This window comes from Indicator indicator, chromosome 7 (genome assembly GCF_027791375.1).
Source record: "Indicator indicator isolate 239-I01 chromosome 7, UM_Iind_1.1, whole genome shotgun sequence".
In the NCBI taxonomy this organism is placed as follows: domain Eukaryota; kingdom Metazoa; phylum Chordata; class Aves; order Piciformes; family Indicatoridae; genus Indicator; species Indicator indicator.
Window position 1 is genome coordinate 32,185,405 of NC_072016.1, and position 19,352 is coordinate 32,204,756.

General features: G+C 40.4%; 1 protein-coding gene across 1 annotated transcript in view; it reads right to left on the reverse strand.

Annotated features, from left to right (window-relative positions):
• ADAM12 (ADAM metallopeptidase domain 12) overlaps window positions 1-19,352 on the reverse strand; it is a 197,607-nt gene that overhangs the window by 10,629 nt on the left and 167,626 nt on the right. The window contains exons 14-19 of the mRNA XM_054382719.1: window positions 19,075-19,164; window positions 16,983-17,178; window positions 8,214-8,322; window positions 7,908-8,106; window positions 5,259-5,336; window positions 3,053-3,161 (exon numbers count right to left, since the gene is read on the reverse strand). Coding sequence (XP_054238694.1) covers window positions 3,053-3,161; window positions 5,259-5,336; window positions 7,908-8,106; window positions 8,214-8,322; window positions 16,983-17,178; window positions 19,075-19,164 — 781 coding nt within the window. The remainder of the gene's footprint in view (window positions 1-3,052; window positions 3,162-5,258; window positions 5,337-7,907; window positions 8,107-8,213; window positions 8,323-16,982; window positions 17,179-19,074; window positions 19,165-19,352) is intronic.

Here is a 19,352-nt window from a genome sequence, read left to right on the forward strand (position 1 = left end):
AGTTATTTCCTTAGCACTGGGAGAAAATTGGTTCAAATATAACATTGTAGGTCTTCTCCAACTGAACATTCTAGTCAGATATCTGGGTCCAAACACGAACATTTCTGTGTACTCTCTTTGCTCCTATATTCAGGACCTGCTTAGGTTGTCACCTGCAAAAGGGGACGAAAGGTGTATGGGCTGTACAATGCGCCTTCTTCATGGGCTGCAGCTGCCAGGGTGGGACTGAGACAGAGGCTGAGAAGGAGAGATAAGGAACAGAAACACCTGGGTCATGGTTTGGTGAAGTGCAAACTTATATAATGATTCTGTCTCTCAAAAACAAGCAATAATCCTAGCTCTTTTATAACTAGATTTTAAGGGCTTCACTGTGCTTTACCACTGGGCAAACACACTCAGATGTGGACTACTGTGGTCCAGCCAAGATAGCTGCCAAGTTGAACCTGGAGGCAAGCAAGGAGCTGAAGGAAAGCCTTCATCAATGTGGTGTGTGCTCTCAGAGGGATACTCTGCCTAGTGAGGGGCTGCAGCCTTCTGCATTTGTTCCAGTTTTCAGAGTGCTTTAAGCCGCTTTAAGTACCTCGCTGGGACTTAAGTGAGGCACAGTGGTGAGATGAGCCCTGACTAGATGACTTGCAGCTGAAAGAAAGCCTTATTTTTAGGAAGAGGTAAGCAGCATCTCTGATTGTTATGGCTATGGGATATGATCATTGCCTAGAGGAGGGGATGTTGCGATTCTTCAGGACTGCTGACCTAAAAAATGCACGTCCCACAGTAGGAGAAACATCTTTAATCTTTGCTTTGGTAACCTATCATCACTGTCTCACTCTTATCCTGATTGATTTTGAGCCAGCTGGCTCTCATCTACTGGCCTGAGGTCACTTGGATACTGGTGAACACAGTCGGCAGCACTGGCTGAACAAACTGCACGTGGAGCTTGATGGGGCATGAAGTGCTAGGCTTTGTACTTTGTAGCACTGCAGAATACTAAATCCCTCACCTTTCTAAATGATTTATAAAAGCAATAAGCTAAGATTATGCAATTTAAATTAATTAACTTGTCTACCTAACAAATATTTAAGTTTTTTTTCAAGAAAAATAAAGAGTCAAACACACAATTTTAGTCAAACACTAAGGCAGCTGGATAAAATCAGTTACTAAGTACTAATGAGCCCATGTGCCTTGTTTGACTAAGATGAAAGTGTTTTATTGAGTTAATCCTCTGTAATTTGATTTAGAGACGTGCAAACTACTCAGATCATAATCCAAGCCACCCCATCAAGTGCTCATATTTAAATCCAAGTGTCAGCAATAGAAAATTAGGTCCTCTAGCAAATTCCCTGTTTGTTTATTCCCAGCATTATTGAATGCAGCACACTCTTTAGAGAAAAGTGTTGAAACTACCATAATATATTAAACTATTAAAACACTTTGCAGTTACATTGAAGTTACAGAAAATGCAAGAATTCTCAAAGATGTCTTGTATTTGTCTCTTCCAGTTAGTGTTGTCTATGCAGCATGTTATGATGATGCAGTTTGTAGCTCCCTAGATACTTAGCTTTCAGGTAAGCTGAGAAAGAACTGTAATGCTTTAGAGCGAATCTCAGAAGAAAAGCATTTAACACATAAGCCATCACACCACTTCAGTGCCTGAGCACAGTTTCTTTGCCATCTTACTGATTGGTAGGTATTTAAACCCAAGATCTTTCAACACTGTAATCATAATGTGAAACTTTGTCCTGGAAACGAGCATGATGCCATAAATCCAGTATTATAATTCACTGCAGGGTCTGGCATGTGGAGAATACAATCCAGTTTGGTTTTGAATAGCATTATTCAGATGAAAACCATGCAGATAATTTTCTAGCAAGTTCTAGTTTATGTATGTATCTATCTGTCAGTAGATTGCTTGTCCTGTCACGTACTCAGACACAAATCAGAAACATCGCTATGGAAGTCACTGACGTTACAGTCCTCTGGAGGAAAATTGGCATGTGATGATTATCAAATCCCATAAAATTCACAATGTGTAGAAATAATTCTTTCTGAGGTTGGCCAAAGGTGAAGTAAGATACCATAGCCAATGTTCTGCAGCCTGAACAAGGGGAAATGGAAATACAAATTACAGATAATGCACGTCTTCTGTCATATCTATCATTAAGTTCTTTACAACGAGAGTGGTAAAATATTGGAACAAACTGCTCAGGGAAGTGGTTGAGGCCCCTTCCCTGGAGACATTCAAGATCAGAATTGATATGGCCCTGGGCAACCTAATCTACTTGGAGATGTCTTTGCTCACTGTAGGAGGGGTAGACAAGATGACCTTTGAGGGTCCTTTCCAACCAAATCCAATCTTTCAATCTATGTGAATCTGTGAATATATGAGGGCAACTTATGGTACGTGTGTGGAAGCTCTCTATAAAAGGTAGTTTTAATCTGATGCCATCAAAGATCTGCTGTTTTCCATGATATAAAAGATCCTGGATAGAAGAACAATATCAAATAGATTTCTGATTTTTGATTACAGAGTATTTTTGCATTTATAATCACTGCAGTATCCACTTTGCTTTACCCACATAACTATAGGAGCAGGTTGTGTGTAGAATAAGGTATTTCTATCCTGATGCATTCAGTGGGAAATGCTGGAGCATCTCAATGTGAATCCAAGAGCACTGCAATGTTCATCTACCATGGCAACAGGACTAGCTCAAGTGTGGGAGTTAGCTCCTCATCCTCAGCTTAAATCAATATAATTTCCTACTTAGTGCAGTGACCTACTAAACTCACCCATGTACCTTGAAAAAGAAAAAGGAAGGCAAAACCAAGAACCCACCAGGACCACCATGCCTTTAGTTATGCAAGAAAATTAATGCACTCAGCCTGCCTTGATTTTGCTTCCCCAAATTTCCAGGTTGATGCCAAAGTGTTTGAATTAAGCCATTTGATTTACTGACTTATTTCCAGTCTTGCAAGTTCATTGCTTACAAGCCAATACTTTGCATGCCCACTCCTCATCATGGAAACAAGAGGCAAAGCATGAATTACTACTGACCTGCTTGCCTAATGGGTCCGCTGTCCACGCTGCCACCAAACCCTGGCTTGTCACAGTGTGGCGGGGCCCAGTCAGCCTCACAGTGACAGTTCTTTTTATTGTTGCAGACCTGCAAAAGAAGACAAATGACTTAACATGGAAAGGATGACCCTGTACCACTGAGTGCAGTGCTGGCTGATAAGGCTTCCTAATCAGATAGTGACACATCTGAAAGAAATTAAGCTTAAAGAAGAAAAGAGATCTTCTGGTATCTGCCTGTTGCCACAACTAAGATCACAGACTCGACACCACAGAGTAACAGGGATTCTAAAAAAGCATTATTTATTTGGCAGGTAATTGTTTGAGTTACACCAGCTGACAACTTCAATAATATAAGGGTAATGGCACAACAATTCAGTCTTATTCTCTCTTTGCCTCCAGCAGCAACAATATCTGCTTTCTAACTTCTGTTCCTTCTGCCTTCACATGAACAAGAGTCTCTCTGTGCTGTTAAGGTTGTAAAGTTTTGTCAGACCACTCGAACACTCCTATCCATCAAGGGTTGGCATTATGCTGCATGCTAATTTTCCCATGTCTCACATCTCCCAGCTCTAAGATGAAACAGTTGCTGGAAGAACATCTGAAAGTGGAATCGGGGCTGAGGAAACCCTCCCTTTGATATCACACCTGTACTGTCTGTAGAGATAGTCCTCAGTGTTCTGGTGGTTTCAGTCTGAGTTAAGAAACAACCAGCAAGACCTGATTTACCAAATGCTCCCTGCAGAACAAGAGAGCTCTGAAGGACTGAAGTCCATTATTAGCATCAGTCTGTCCTAGTACATAGGGAAGACGGAGCGAATAAATTCATGGCTTTTTCCTCAGGAGGTCCCAAGCGTCAATAAAAGAAGATTAGGTCTGCTTTCTACTTAATTTTGCTACCACCCAAACATTGGATATGTGACCAAAACAGAGGCTAAAGCTCGGTGCTCTGTTGACAGAATATATGAACTGAATGGGCCAAAACTGTGGTTGGCACAGGACAGAGATGGCACTGTCACTTGTAGATCACACAATGGTAAGGCTTGGAAGGGACCTCTGGAGATCATCTAGTACAACCTCAAGCTGATTTTGAAATAAGGTATTTTGGCTTAGGGCTAGTTGTCAATATGGGCCTAAATTCTGTTTTAACACTGATATCATTGATCTACCACCACCATGGAGAAACCACACAAGAGAGTAAATATAGGGGTTTCTCAGTAAGACATGAACATAAGGAGTTTGCAAATAGGCATTTTTCTGGCAAGGAGAAGTTCAGAAAAGCTGTGCTGGCTGTGTCTGCAGAGTATTAAAGTTCCATTCACAGATTAGACTGACTATGGTCATGTAACATTAAAAAAAAGATGTACTATTCAAAGACAGCAAGGTCATCATAAATGTAATTAATTAACCATGATCTTAAAAATTAATGTTCTACAGGAATTCCCATCTACAACTCTACAAGATTTTTTTTGACACTTGAAAGTTACCAGAGGTTCTCCATCATACAGAAATAAAGATACCAGTCTAAGGGACTATCAGCACTGCTCAATTTTTCAAATGCATGATGATAAAATAAATCAAATTAAAATCCCTTTGCAGGGATTGGTCTTTTCCAATATGTTTGCCACAGCTTTTCACAAAACCAAACAGATCAGCAGCAAATTAAGCTTGATCAGGCCTAACTTGACATAACAAACAAACAAAGTTTCAACACACTTGGATACTGGTATCAAATGCACCACTTTCATGTTATGGAATGAATCTACATAGTTTTACTTTATTTTACTACTTTTAGAAATGCTTTTCTGTTTGACTCAATTCAAATGCACATTTCAACCTCTCTGTATCCACACAGAAACTTTTTTTTTTTTTTTTGGAGCTGTTAATTGGAATTTTTCATGAAGGAAAGTTAGAGTTAAAATTGCCTTGAAGATGACAAAATTCCTTTTTATCACAAGCTGTTAATTAAAAGAAAGATAATTACTAGTTGATAAATATTCTTTTGTCAACAAGAATTCAATTTCTTGCAGTTTATATAAGGGACACTGAAAATATGGAATAAAGAAAATATTGCGGTGTCTTTGATAAGTTAAAAACAATTCTAGATCCCAAATCAATTACATAAGAGAATTTTTTTTGTTCAGCGCTTATTGACTGATTGTAAAAGAAATGTTCCTATAATGCTTACTCCACGTCCATGGCACTTTGTTGCACATTTATGAACTCCAAAAACACTTGTATTCTGGCACCGGCGATTAAGGCAAATCTGCAAAAGAAGAGAAAAGGGCTTTTCATAGGGACAGAACTGCTGGTGCTCACAAGGAATCGTGTCCCTCTCATTATGGGTACTCATCCATAAATGCTTCTTCTAACAGTTAAAGATTTCCCAACAGACATGCAACACTGCCAGTGTTACATATACAGAAAAATCAGGAGACCGGAATCAGGTGTCGTCGTCTTCTGCCTTTGTAAGTCTTTCAGGTCCGAATCTGCTCTTATTGGGTCAATACTGAATTTCAGGCAAATTTCTTACTTGGTTGATATGCTGATCTTGTGTAAAAAAAGACATTTTCACTGAACTCTGAGTTTGTTTTTAATTTGCATTTTTTCAGGACTAGGAATGCACTGAGCAAGATTCTTCTATGTACCTGATTTGCCTGCATTCATGTCTTCACAGCAGCAAGTGAATGAGTTCTCAACAGAAGGTTCAGGCCCCTTTGTGGTGTAAATAAGCATAGTTCTGCTTACATCAAGACTTTTTCAGTACAGAACCTGGACCCAGGACATTCTGAATATTTACCTCAGATCATTGATATATCAGGCTCATTCCTGTTCTTCAGCAAAACTGAGACCTTTCTAAAAGTTTTCCCAAGCTAAACAATTCTTTTGTGTGTGTGTCAAAGCCAACCATATTTAAAGCATAATGATAGGAAATGGAGATAAACAAGTAGAATATGCAAAATAATAACATTCAAGTTTTGTTGTTTTCCAGTCATTCCAGGTAATCTTTGCCGATATAGCTGAAAATCGAGGTAAAACAAGATTAGACCAGGAAAGGTTTAGATTGGATAGCAGGAAAAAATTCTTTACTGAAAAAGTGGTCAGGCATTGGAACAGGCTGTAGAGGGAGGTGGTAGAGTCACTATCCATGGAGATGCTAAAGAAACAACAGTGGTCAAGATGGTGTTAGGTTGACAGTTGGACTTGATGAGCTTAGAGATCTTTGCTAACCAAAATGATTCCATGATTCTAAGAACACCATCAAGTAATCATATGACTGAAGAAAATGTCAATAATGAGAAGTTATCTTACTGAAAACTGAAAAAAAAGAGAAGGAATTAGGACTGGAATAAGTGTTACTATGCTATGCTGACCAAAAAGAAAAAAAAAAAAGGAAGAAAAATAATCACTACACAGTTTTGCTCTGCAAACTGCAGTTCAGTTCAGTAGTACTAAAAGTCAGTCACAATAATTAGCATAAAGCAGAGAATAGTGTTGAAGGAGACGACAGGGATGCTTAATCAGGGCACTTATGCCCTGGGGAGAAGGAAAAATGGGAAGGAAATTAGAGTGAATTGGCATCAACATGCATGCATGTAGAGAATATGGTCTGATTACAGCAGTATTCACAATTCAGATATTCAGAGTGCAGCAGTACATAGAATTTTGATCGTGTGAAAGTGGCTGCATTTCAAATTGTGTGCCTTCAGCTTAGAAAACTCAAGAATATTTAAATTCATATTCTTAATCCATAATACAAATGCACTAATGTCCTCAAAGTAAAACATACAATTTCCTAAGTATTAGCCTGTGTATTCTACACTGTGTATGTGTATGATTAGATAGATTAGAAAGATTAAATGCTCATTAGTAAAACATAATGGGGTGCTTTGCCAGCATTGAATTTTCTTTGAAAAGACATTTTATAACAGATTGACTTAGAAATGTTGTCAGGGTTGTTTTCCTGTAAAAGAACTGTGGTTTCACTAGGGATGTATTTTAAACCTGCTCCCAATGCAGTGTGATAATCCAACATCATTCAAAAGCACTCAGAAATTCAGAGCCTTACTTGAATTTGCCACAAATTATCAAAGCTTTTTATGTTGGCTTTTTTCCCCTTTTTTTTCTTTTTGTGAGTAATCCACTGAGGGTATGGAAACCTTCTTCACTTCAGTAACTCTTGGATTTTTTTCCCATTCCCCCCCTGTCCCTAAATTCATGGTTGTCTCCTTTCTCTGTTCTTTTTCTTACAGAAGAAAACCAAAGAATGAGACAGCCACATGAAATTTGGGCTACATTCACACTGGATTCACCAAGAGTGCAAAATATGATTGCAAAAATCATGGCTGAACATCAATGGCTTTATATTTTTCTAGCAGTGCAAACAAAGAAGGCTTTTCATGCAAGAGAAATAAAAGAAGGGCGGGGGGGGGGGGGAAGAGAGAGAAGAAGTTATAATGAGCAGATATATTAAATTTTGTAACCTAAAGTGAAGTTACTGACAATTTGCAAAGTGAATTGAACCCCTCAGAAATTTATTAAACAAGCCTGCAATGTATTTAGCTGCACTTATTTTGCAGAAAATTCTATATGTGGACAGATTCTTGGGATTGTCTTTAAAAAATAAGTCATAAATGTAAACAACTGGCATTGCATCTGAAATCCAGAGCAGTAGCCAAAAGAATAAGGGAGCAAACTGCTGACTGTGAGCGTGAGAAACAATTCTTTTGTGGACAAAAAGAAATCCCAAAGCAAAAGCCAGTTGGTTTAGTACAGAATACTTGGCAGCATGAGGGTAGTGATGTTCTCCTTGTATGGGCGTATTTCAGAGTCTTACTTTTCCATCTTCACACTTGGTTCCTGACAGGACAAGGCCGGGATCGGGCATATCGTCACCCAAATACACATGGGTACCTCGACACAGAATCTTGCCACCTTCCTGAAGTGGGATATTAGTTTCTATGGAAACAGCATTGGTACCAATTATAGGTCGATTTGCTCCTCCTTGACACTGGATTTTTCCACATTTAGCATCTCTGAGGGATATAAACAAATACAGTGATTAGTCAAATAATTGGAAATGTTATAAACCCTCACTCACCACCCTTGCATCTGTCTCTGTGTTTGCAGGGAGAGACCCTACCTGGGTTCACATTTAGCAAAGGAGCTCTTGGAGTCTTTGCCACAGTTGCCATAAGGATCCCCTGCAGAATTGACTCTCTCAAAGCAGATCCCAGGAGCAGGCTTTGCACCTGAAACAAAACCTAATCAGAACTTCCATCTCAGACAAGGTGTTTTTAATAATGTTCTTTGAGCTCCACTGATGCTTTAGGGGAAGGCAGGATGTGATCTGCATACCAATGGAGTACAACAACCTAGTCATGCTGGATCAGCATGTTAATTGAAGAGGCTGGATGTGTGGGGTTTCCACTGCTATTTGTCTCTCTTGGCACTGCTGAGCAATAGACAATGCAGAACTCATTCTCTCTCAGAATTTCTCTAGATGGTATCCCTCATGTGAATCCTCCTCAGACATAAAAACTTGTAGCAAGTGCCAAATCTAGTTTGGTTATGAAAGACAAAGGCCAGCTGGTCAGGTAATTCCCTTCATTTTACAGCGATCCATGTGATTGTAGTGAGACCCCAAAAGCTGAAGCCAAACAAAATACTTTTCAAGAAGGGCATTTTAAAGTGCGACTCAGAACAAGAAACCAGAAAAAAGGCAATTGCAAACTGGAATGCTACCTGTCTGTAAAACCACGACCACAGTGGCATGGCAAATAGAATATGCTGCTGCTATGTTGGGATAATGTACTGGGAAGAGGAGGGGGATCTATCCCCACCTTAATCCTCAGTAAATCCACTCCTGAGAGGAAAGACTGATTTGCAAGAAGGGTTGTTTCTACTATGCTGGTAGAATTAGGAATCTGGGAAGACATGCAGCATCTGGTTCTTATCTACTGTAGCCTTTTATGGTGGAGACATATCCTAATGGCAAAGGAACTTCCCTGGTGGGAGTAGTACTGGAAACATCTCTGCAGACAGATTGCTTGTCTCTACCTTCTAGAAGATAAAAGGTGCTATTAGAACATCTATTCTAATGTCTTATGCACACAAACTCCTGTCCATTTCCCCCTAGATTATGACCAATCTGAAATGTCTAAGTGGTGGAGGGTTTACTTCTCTGGTTTGACTGTTGCAACAATTAATTAGTCCATGTATTAGAATTTAATCCCTTTGTCCTGTTGTGAAGTGTGGCTCTTATTTCCAGCCAGCAATTGCTGCTCCATACAAGATTAAGAGGCCCTTTGCTAGGACCCTTTATTATCCCATATTTTCTTCCTATGAAGATAACTAATAGCACAATCACACCATTGCCAACATTTCAACCACATTTCAACCAGACAAGGTAGCAAGGATATACACTAGCTAAAACTCTTCATAGATACCTGCTAGATACATTTTTGTGCTTTTGATAGACCAGCCAAACTGAACCAAAAAAGCACTGGCAGCAAATGATGCAGCTGACAATGCAGCATTCCTACAGTGCTCCCTGATCTTGAACAGAGACAGAATATCTGAGTTAATGCTACATTTTTTCAAGCCACTTCCAAGTGTGTTTGCCTCTAACTGCTGGTAAAACATCATTTATCCTGAAGATTTCATCTGAAAGCCTTTAAAGAGGTAGTTCAAAAAGAAAAAAAAAAAAAGGGTCAAATTCCTTGTGAAGAAAATACAAATATGGTTGTAAAACTTGCTGTTAGTGTGGATCTTTTCACTAATAACTCAAAGATTAAAGCCTCAATTAATTATCTGCATTTCACAGCTGGAAGCTTGACTAATACTATATACTGCTGAACAGCCATCTAATGCTATTAAGGACAAAATATTAAAACTTGGAGAGGCTTAAGCTAGCACCCTCTTCCTTTCTAGCATTTTTTTTTACATACTGGAACTGGGAAACTCAGAAAGAAAAACACAGAAGAAACAGAATATGAGCTATTGGTACCCTGGAGAGCAGGACAAGAGCTTGAAATTCTTTGGAAGATTATGATCAAGCTTGCTGAGTTCAGAATATTTCTCAAATCTGGCAATATTAAAAGGGACTCACACAGGATTCTTTTGCTTCTTTTCATTAAACCACAAGCAATAATCAAAAACCCAACAAAAGCATCCAGACAAGGCACTGTGCAAGAAGCAAAAGCAAAATTTCCATTTTCAGCACAGATTCCTCCTTGCCTTTCCAGGGCAGTCACATTAACTATTCAGCTTGATACAAACATTAACATGTGCATATCCTATGCTGGCTTTAAAAGGGAAGGGAGTGGGGAAGGGAAGGAAAAAAACATGCTGTGAGAAAAAAGCCAAGTAAACACTGCTCTTTCTCCCATATCTGCACAGACCAACTCACAAAGACCTACTTCACAAAAGGTATCTGTCTACCATGATCATATGCAATTGTTATGGGTCTCAGGATTTTTTTGGCTGGGAGTCTTGTGCTTCAATCACTTTGGCCAATGTCATAATCTTGCCATAACTGGAGCCTTCCTAGGAGATGTGGCAGCAGCAGCCCAGAGCAGACATGCTTTCCCTGCAGTGATATGTGGCTCCAAAAGTTGCCAAAAGCAAAATTAACGCTCATGTCTTGTGCTCTGGCCTAATGAAGACTGATTTTAAAAGAATGGTGTTAGAAAGAGTTCACAAGAATCCTAGAGTTTAGGGTATTTATTGTCCTCTTTCACCTGGTGAAGGTTTTTTCTGTTTGGTAGGATTTTTGAATGTAGAAGTCAAGTGTGTTACACATGATGGACAGGAAGAAGAACAAATGTGCAGCACTTTGCAGGGCTCAGACACTGAGCTTTAACTCCAACCAGTAATAATTGACGAGGAAAAGGATCTCATGGAGTACAAAAACAAAAAAAGAAAAAAAAAATCGCCCCTGCCAGACTCTGAGCAGTCTGTGTATGAAAACACCTGGTACCCAATGATCATCTGCAGCTTGGAAATCAAAATCTAGCCTCATTTTCTGTCTTTGGTATCAAACCAAAGCACGTTGTTGCTTGGGATTCAGCTGGCTGTTCCCTCTCCTAACTGGTCTCTCACAATATTTGGACTTTTTTATAGATGAAAACATATCAGAGTGTAAGAAGCTGAACAGATGGAGCTACCAAGATAAAAGGGGGTTTTAGGAGGAGGCATAAGGAAGAGAATTGTAATGTGTTTCTGGAAGAAACTCATTCATGACTGCACCACATAAACGGAAGCAGAAAGTCGTGTCTTTTTCTAATTTGCTACCTCTACTGGCAAAGCAAAAATGATTTGTGACAGATTTCCAGTGGTTATTAAGTGCTTTGAGCTAGATGAGCAGAGTTTATTTCACTTTGCTATTGATAATTATAGTATCATGACCCTGTAATTAAGGTCCTGTCATCCTGTCCACACTAAGCCTTATTCAAGGGATTAAATCAGCCGTTTCCAACTGCAGAAGGTCAAAGCTCACCACTGCAGTCATCAGCCTGGAATCTTTTTTTCCCTCCAAATCTATATACTGATGAGCCCACTCCTTTCTCTATTGCAGAAAAAGAGATGTTCTATTCTTTTGGAAGTGATACATAAGTGCTGTGTCATTTCAGATCAGTGCAAGATCTGCTGCAATGAGAAGATACCCATCACCATCTCCTGAAAGAGAAGGGAGAAATTTCTGACCATGGTGCTGATTCCAGGAACAGAGAAACAGCCAATATCAGGCTGACAGTGGAAAAGAAAGATATTTCAATTCAGTTCCCAACATTGTCTCAAGACATCTAACCCCTCCTCTGCCATATATATAAACATTATGGAATGGGAAAAAAAAAACCAAACTCTTGAGTAGCAAACCAGAATTCTGTTGTTTGGGTTACTCCAACTAGCACCAGAAACAATTGTAGAATTAAATAAAAGCATAAAAACACAAAATCATAGAATGTTTTGGGTTAGAAGGGACCTTTAAATGTTATCTGGTCCAACCTCACCGTGGTCAGCATGGACACTTTCAACTACAGCAGGTTGCTCCGAGCCCCATCCAACCTGACCTGGAATATTTCCAGGGACAGAGCATCTACTGCCCCTCTGGGAAATATGGACCAGTGTTTCACCACCCTCAGTGTAAAATATTTCTTCCTTCTCCCTAATCTCCCTCTTTTAGCTTAAAACCATCACCATTTGTCCTGTTCCAGCAGGTTGTTTTTACTATTATTAATAATTTTTCTCTAGATTGCCAAATGCAAACATAAAACCACAGTTATCTGTCATGTGATTTGCACCTGGATTTTATATTTCATTATTTTACTGCACTGATGACACAAAGCAAACTTTCCACAAGCTCCCCTTGGCCTCTTTTCTCTATCTTTGTTATCCCTGTTGTTCCATCTGTGCAAAAGCAAGATGGGGCTGAGCTGTTGTTTTTTTTTTTTGCATGAGAATATGACTTAGAAAAATATTGCTTAATGTATTTTCACATCTTCAAAACAAAAAGCCTGGCCAGAAATCTGTCACCATCAATTGATTTTACAGAATTCAAGTCATTACAGATTTGCTTGGACAAATCAGTATTTTTGCAAAAACCAGTTATCAATGGTTTGGCCATCTAACTTGGGTGGGAAAATCATCTATTTCACCTGCAGGGTCGTACCTGAAAAAAAATTCACTGGTAGCTTTGCTGAAAAGAGAAGGCTGAGAGGGGAATCTTCTGAATTCTAATCATCATCTAAAAGGTGATGGTCAAGAGGATGGGGCCTCATTCTTTTCCCAGTAACTGGATGAAGGACAATGGACACAAACTGGGACACATAAAGTTTCACCTAAAAACAAGGAAAAACTTTGCTGTGAGGGTGCTGGAGCACTGGAACAAGCTGCCCAGTGAGGCTGTGCAGTCTCCTTCTCTGGAGAGATTCCAGACTTGCCTGGACACTGAAATCCTGGGCAACATGCTGTGGCTGACCCTACTTTAGCAGGGAGATTGGGCTAGATGATTCTCAGATGTCTTCTCCAACCCCCACCATGCTGGGATTCTATGACAAAGCATCTACTTTCCTTCCCTAAGGGATCATTTTCTTGTCAGTGTAGAAAAAGCCATGAGTCTGAAGTTGAGAATCTTCTATTCCATGGCAGTCAATATTTTCTCTCTCTTAGGCAGTTTTATCTGTGGATCCGGTTGCTCTGTGAAAATGCCAACAGAGTAGCCTGCATTACATCAACATATCTGAGTCACATGTCTGTAAATTGGTCAGACCAGAGCAATCTGAATATGAAATAAAAAAGGTCACAAGATACTCATGCATGCTTTTTCCTTCTTCATGCACGACGTAAATTAAGGTGAGAGAGGGAAATTTGTATTTCAGGAGCAGACTGGAATGAGCTTGGCCTCTAAGAGGAATTTATGGCTGTTTGCAGACTGTCCCCAGGTGCTCCTACCCTCTTTCACACAAAGCTTTCCATGCTACTGTGGATATGGAATAGCATAAAATATTCCTCTTTTTTATTTGAATTTATCTGTTGCAAGTAACAACAACAAAAACAACCAAGGAAATTCCATTACTTCTTTCTGAGAACAGGTTCCTGTTGCTAATGTAAACAAGTTTTGACAGTCCTCATCATTTTTCTTTAACTAGATCTAAAAATATTGAGGTTAACATTTATCACTGGGCTTCTGGACATCTGTAACCTGATGGATAGAGAAGAATATACGTAAGACACTAATAAGGAGTTCAACATACTGAATATTATTTTAAGAATAGTTACTGTGTTTTGTTCTACATAGTTTTCTCCTATTGAGAGGAAGAAAAAAATGAATGAATGCAAATGACCTGTTTTTCTTTTACAGGTTAGAATTATGTTTTCCCCCAAAAAAACTCCACACAACTGCTCCTTCATCCCAATCCAACACCCACAGGCATAAAAATTGATTCTAATAAATTACAACAATCTGGTAAGATCTTAGAATCATAGAATGGTTTGGATTGAAAGGGACCTTTAAAGGCCATCTAGTCAAATCCCACTGCAGTCAGCAGGGACATCAGCAACTAGAGTAGGCTGGTCAGAGCCCTAAACAATCCAACCTGGAACGGTTCCAGGGATGGAGCATCTATCACCTCTCTGACCAGGCTGGGCCAGTGTCTCACTACCTTCAGTGCAACAAATTCCTTCCTTCTCTCTAGTCTCCCTCTTTTAGTTTAAAACCACCACCCCTTGTCCTGTCACAACAGGTCTTGATAAAAAGTCTGTCCCCAGCTTTCTTTCAGGTCTCTTTTAGTATGTAAAGGCCACAAGAAGGTGTCCCTGGAGCCTTCTCTTCTCCAGGATGAACAACTCCAACTCTCTCAGCCTGTCCTCACAGCAGATCATTGCAGAGACCTCCTCTGGCCCTGCTCCAACAGGTCCCTATCTCTCCTGTGCTGAGACTTCCAGAGCTGGCCCCAGCACTGCAGGTGGGGTCTTAGCAGAGCAGAGCAGAACAGAGCAGAGGGGCAAAATCAAGTGGATCTTGTTGACAGGAAGTACAGAGACAACGTCGTACAATGGCAGGTCACTCTGCTGCAAATAAGGCTGGAAAGATTTTTTTTTTTATTGGTACTATGATATTTTTTTCCAGCTGCAAGGCCCACCTAACCAGTAAGTGAAATGAAGTGGTGGATATTCACATCCCTAGTCTTCAATGGCCTTGTTTTTAGCTTGAATGCTACTGCCTACACTGTAGGATCACTTTACTGGCATTATTTTTAATTTATACTTCCAAAAATGTGATAAAAATTAAGCCTTTGGTAATGTCCCCTGCCCACTTTCAAAATCTTTATCCATGAGTATTCCCAAGACAAATAAGAACATTCCAGTTAAAGTCTGCTTCAGCTCTGCTCTTAATAAAGTCATCTTTCTCATAAGCAGAAATCCATAGCCTTGACCACTGGAGACTCCATGCACAGCAGTGCCCCATATTGAATTGTCCCAAGAAGGAAGACAAGAAAGAATTAGGAGAGCCTGGGGGGTTTGGAGGACTTTCTGCCTTAGGAAACAGACCTGGCAAGGGAGATGTAGCAATTCAGCTCCCTGACCTTTGTCTGCATTTTTCTCAATGCTTGACAATTAATAACAGTCTGACCAAGTAACTTTCCATGGCATGGGAAACTGGTTCATAAGGAGATTTTGCTTCGTATAAGAGAAAATGTTTCCGTATCCAGGGGATTAAAAATCCCAGTATGACTAAAACTGGAGACTACAATTGTACATGCCTACATGAGCTCATATTAACTCTACGACACAAGTGGGATTCAGAGAAGTAGACCAGATGCATGCCTTGGTCCATGTGGGGAGTTTAATTTTGAACTGCACCTCCTCTAATGTGTTTGTATACCCACCTGACCAAGCTAACCTGCTATCTCTATCACTGGCATTATTTCTTGAGATGCTTTAATGCTCTTTAAAACAAAAATTGTGAATAGTCCAAGTTCTTGTGAGGATAACAGATAAATTCTTCAATAAGCTTCTTCAATAAGGATGAGGGTTTTGTCCAAGGGAAACATCTGTCTGTCATTATATCGATACATATGTTTTAGAACAGAGTTAAAAGCAAGGATGTACTGAATTGAAAGAGGCTAAGGGAGCTCAAAAAGTTGGTTTGAAAGAGATAATGAAATCTAGCTCTAAACAATGCTGCTCTTCAGGGGAGGTAAAAGTGGCTTTCCCATTTGAGAGAGGGGGTAAGTGAGATGCTGCAGGAGAAATGACACGTCCCCAGTGATGAAGGTGGCAACAGCAAAGTGAGCAAAATGCTGTTAGTGTTTGTATTTCAGTGAAATTGTCACAGGACATTACAGAAAGGTGAACAGTTTTCCTGGGATACTGTTTGGTTTAGATCACCCAAGAACTCATGCTGTTGGTCTTTTGAAAAAAAGTAAATTCCTATAAAATTCTTTCAGTTGGGAAAGGCCTCTAAGATCAATCCAACACTACAATAGCCATCCAGCCATGTCCCAAAATGTCATGTTTACATGTTGTTTGAATGCCACCAGTCACAGTGACTCCAGCACCTCCCTGGGCAGCCTGTTCCAATACCTGATGAGAATAAAATCTCTGCTTCATCACATGCTGTCTGGAGGTAGGCTTCCAGGGTAACATCAATTAATAAAATACACACAATGATACAAGAATCTTATGTTAATGACAAATACTGAACTCTGCTTTGGGATGCAGACACATAACATCAAGAAAGATGGGATCTAGTTGAAGATGTCCCTGCTAACTGCAGAGGCATTGGGCTAGATGACATTTAAAGGTCCCTTCGATACAAAATGTTCTATTACTCTATGATATATGGATATCCCCTCTCTGGATGTGTTCAAGGCCAGGTTGGATAAGGCCTTGACCAACCCAGCCTAGTGGAAGGTGTCCCTGCCCATGGCAGGGGGATTTGGACTAGATGATCCTTAAGGTTCCTTCCAACCCAAACCACTCTGATTCAATGATACCTGTTTTGCAGATGAACGGTTTCAAACAGAGAAGGAAGCTTACATCTTAGTCTGAAAAGGGATGTGATTTCAACCTGTCAAGAGCATTCATCACTTTGTAGGGTGACAGGAGGTCATATCAAAGTCAGTGTTAAATTATTTGTCTAAGTTCAAGCAGCCAATTGTGGAAGTGTTGCAGAATGAACCTAGTTACTGTTGCTCTCTACCTCCTGCTGCAAGAAATGAACCTGACTGCAAATCAGGGAGAGGATGAATCACAAATTGATTCCCTCATTATTCAGTTCCCCATTTCAGAAAAGAATGGATACAGATTGGCACTATGTAAAAATTTTCCAAATCACTCACTCTTCTTTTTTTTTTTTTTTTCTCCCCAAGTATATGTCATAAACATATCTCCTGGTTCCCAAACTCACCTTGGCCCCAGAGGGTGATACACTGCTGCTCATGGGTCTGGCATATGCCATTGTAGCAATAACCATCCACCATGTGGCATGCATGTCCATCGTGCAGGTAGACGTTGGCTGGGCAGTGAGGGCTGGCTCCTGTGCAAAACTCTGGCAGATCACAGGAGTTGCTTGACTCTCTGCAAGAAATCCCTGCTGGTTTTAACTGCAAAACAAACAAAACCCCTTCACTGCTGTAATTCCACTCAACCAGAAGTATGCAGTGGTACAACCCACAAGGTACATGAACAGCTCTGTCCACTGGCTTTGCACCAACTGACTGCAGAGGACAGTGTAAGGATTGCACAGCTCTTTAAAGACATTTATTTGATACATATTCTAAAGGGTTTGGCAGGGACAAGGCTCAAACTGAACCTGCAGCTGCAACCACAGCTCATGTGGCATGGTTCAGAAGGTAAATACAGCCTTTGGTTAGTTTTCAAATAGTTTCCTGCCTAAACACATAGGCACAGTATCAGTTTGGACTATAACTCAAAGGATACTCTGTAGCACTGACCAAAAATCAGAGCAGAAACCTTTTTGTCCATATCAGGATCACTTTGAAAACTGGGTTCATTTTTGGGGCCCTCACTTCAAGAAGGGCATTGAGGTGCTGCAGCAGGTCTAGAGAAGGGCAACAAAGCTGCTGAAGGGAGAACAAGTCTCATGAGGAGTGGCTGAGGGAACTGAGGTTGTTTAGTCTAGAGAAAAGGAGGCTGAGGGCAGACCTCCTTGCTCTCTAGAACTCCCTGAAAGAAGGCTGAAGTGGAGGTCACTCTCTTCTCCCAGCTAGCAAGCAATAAGACAAGAGGAAAATAGCTTCGATTTGCACCGGGGAGGCTTTGGCTAGACATTAGGAAAGTGTTGTCAAGCCCTGGAACAGGCTGCCTGGGGTAGTGGTGGGAGTCATCATCCCCAGAGGGATTTAAAAGTTGTTGCTGAGGATGTGTTGCTGAAGGACATGGTTTAGTGTGACCTGGCAGTGCTGGTTAATGGTCAGACTTGATGATCTTAAAGGTCTTTTCTGACCTAAGCAGTTCTACATGGCTACAATTACACAGCAGTGGCCAGGCCAGCCAGCTGATCACATAACATTGTGTGATGTGTTATGTTATGGTTCATAAAGCCATCAGCCCACGTGACTCTAGATTCACCTGCCTGACAGCTTCCAGAGATGGAGGTGTGTTTCCTCATGGAAATGTCCCTCTCTCCTTGGCATCAGGATCTTCTCCAATGTATTTATGCAACTAGTGCATGTAACTGTTCCTGCACAGATTTCCCTGGATAGGTACCATTTTTTCAGAGTTGAAGGCAACTAGTAGGTAACAGTGGAGCATGACAATTTGAACATCCATGTATCCACAACAACCAGACAAGGTGAGTGTACTCTAGGAGTAACACTGAATTGTAACTACGCCCCCACAATGCCTTTGGTTAAAAGTAAAAAGACATGCAGATTGGTTTAGCTAAAAAGCATCTCTAGCTGTTTTGAGAACTTGCTGCTGCTGAGCTTTCAGGCAGATGGTTGCCACAGACACAATGGAAACTTGCTGAAAGCTTTATTAGCCCATATGCAAGAGATGGTCTGAGCACTGAAGAAGGTAAATGCCTGAGGCACCTTGGCTTTTTACAGTATGTTAGGACTCCACAAGATGGTCTGTCGTTAAAAAATACATATGCTGTTGACAGAATGAATTTTTTAAGCCTTGCCGTAAAAAGAGGGTCCAGCATTTAATGAGTGCTTGCCAGAGAATAACAACCACATAAGCATGGGAAAAAAAAAAAAACAAAGCAACCAAATGCTCACGAAGAAGAGGGTTTGTATGAGTAGATGAAGTGGTTGCAAACAGCAGATACACCATTAAAAAGGTCTGTTCATCTGCTCCTCTAGTAGCTGTTTACAATGTGATTACATTTTTAACTGCTTACATGAAAAACACGTGTCTTAATGTTTAATGATGCCAGTTTGGTGGTTCTCCACCCTTGCTTACTGCTCTGGAGTTGGGAAGACTGTGGAATTCTGCCCACCCCACACAGACAAGAAATGTTCCTGTTGGTTCACCTGGCAGTCTTGGCAGCAGAGTCCATGTGCACACACTGCTCCTGGTTTCAGAGTACAGGTAGTTGCATTGCAGCACCGGTTGGTACATTCCTAGAGAGAGAGGATAAACACAGAGCAGACAGCTTTCAGTCACAACGAGCTGTAAATCAAGAGGCTGTCTATAGCTCCGCCAACAAAAGGTAGGCATGACATGAAATTCTAACAGCTGGAACCAAACATTCTTGTCTGTCCTTAGGTTTAGCAGGTACCATAATTGCAGTGAAGCCCCAGAAGTCATT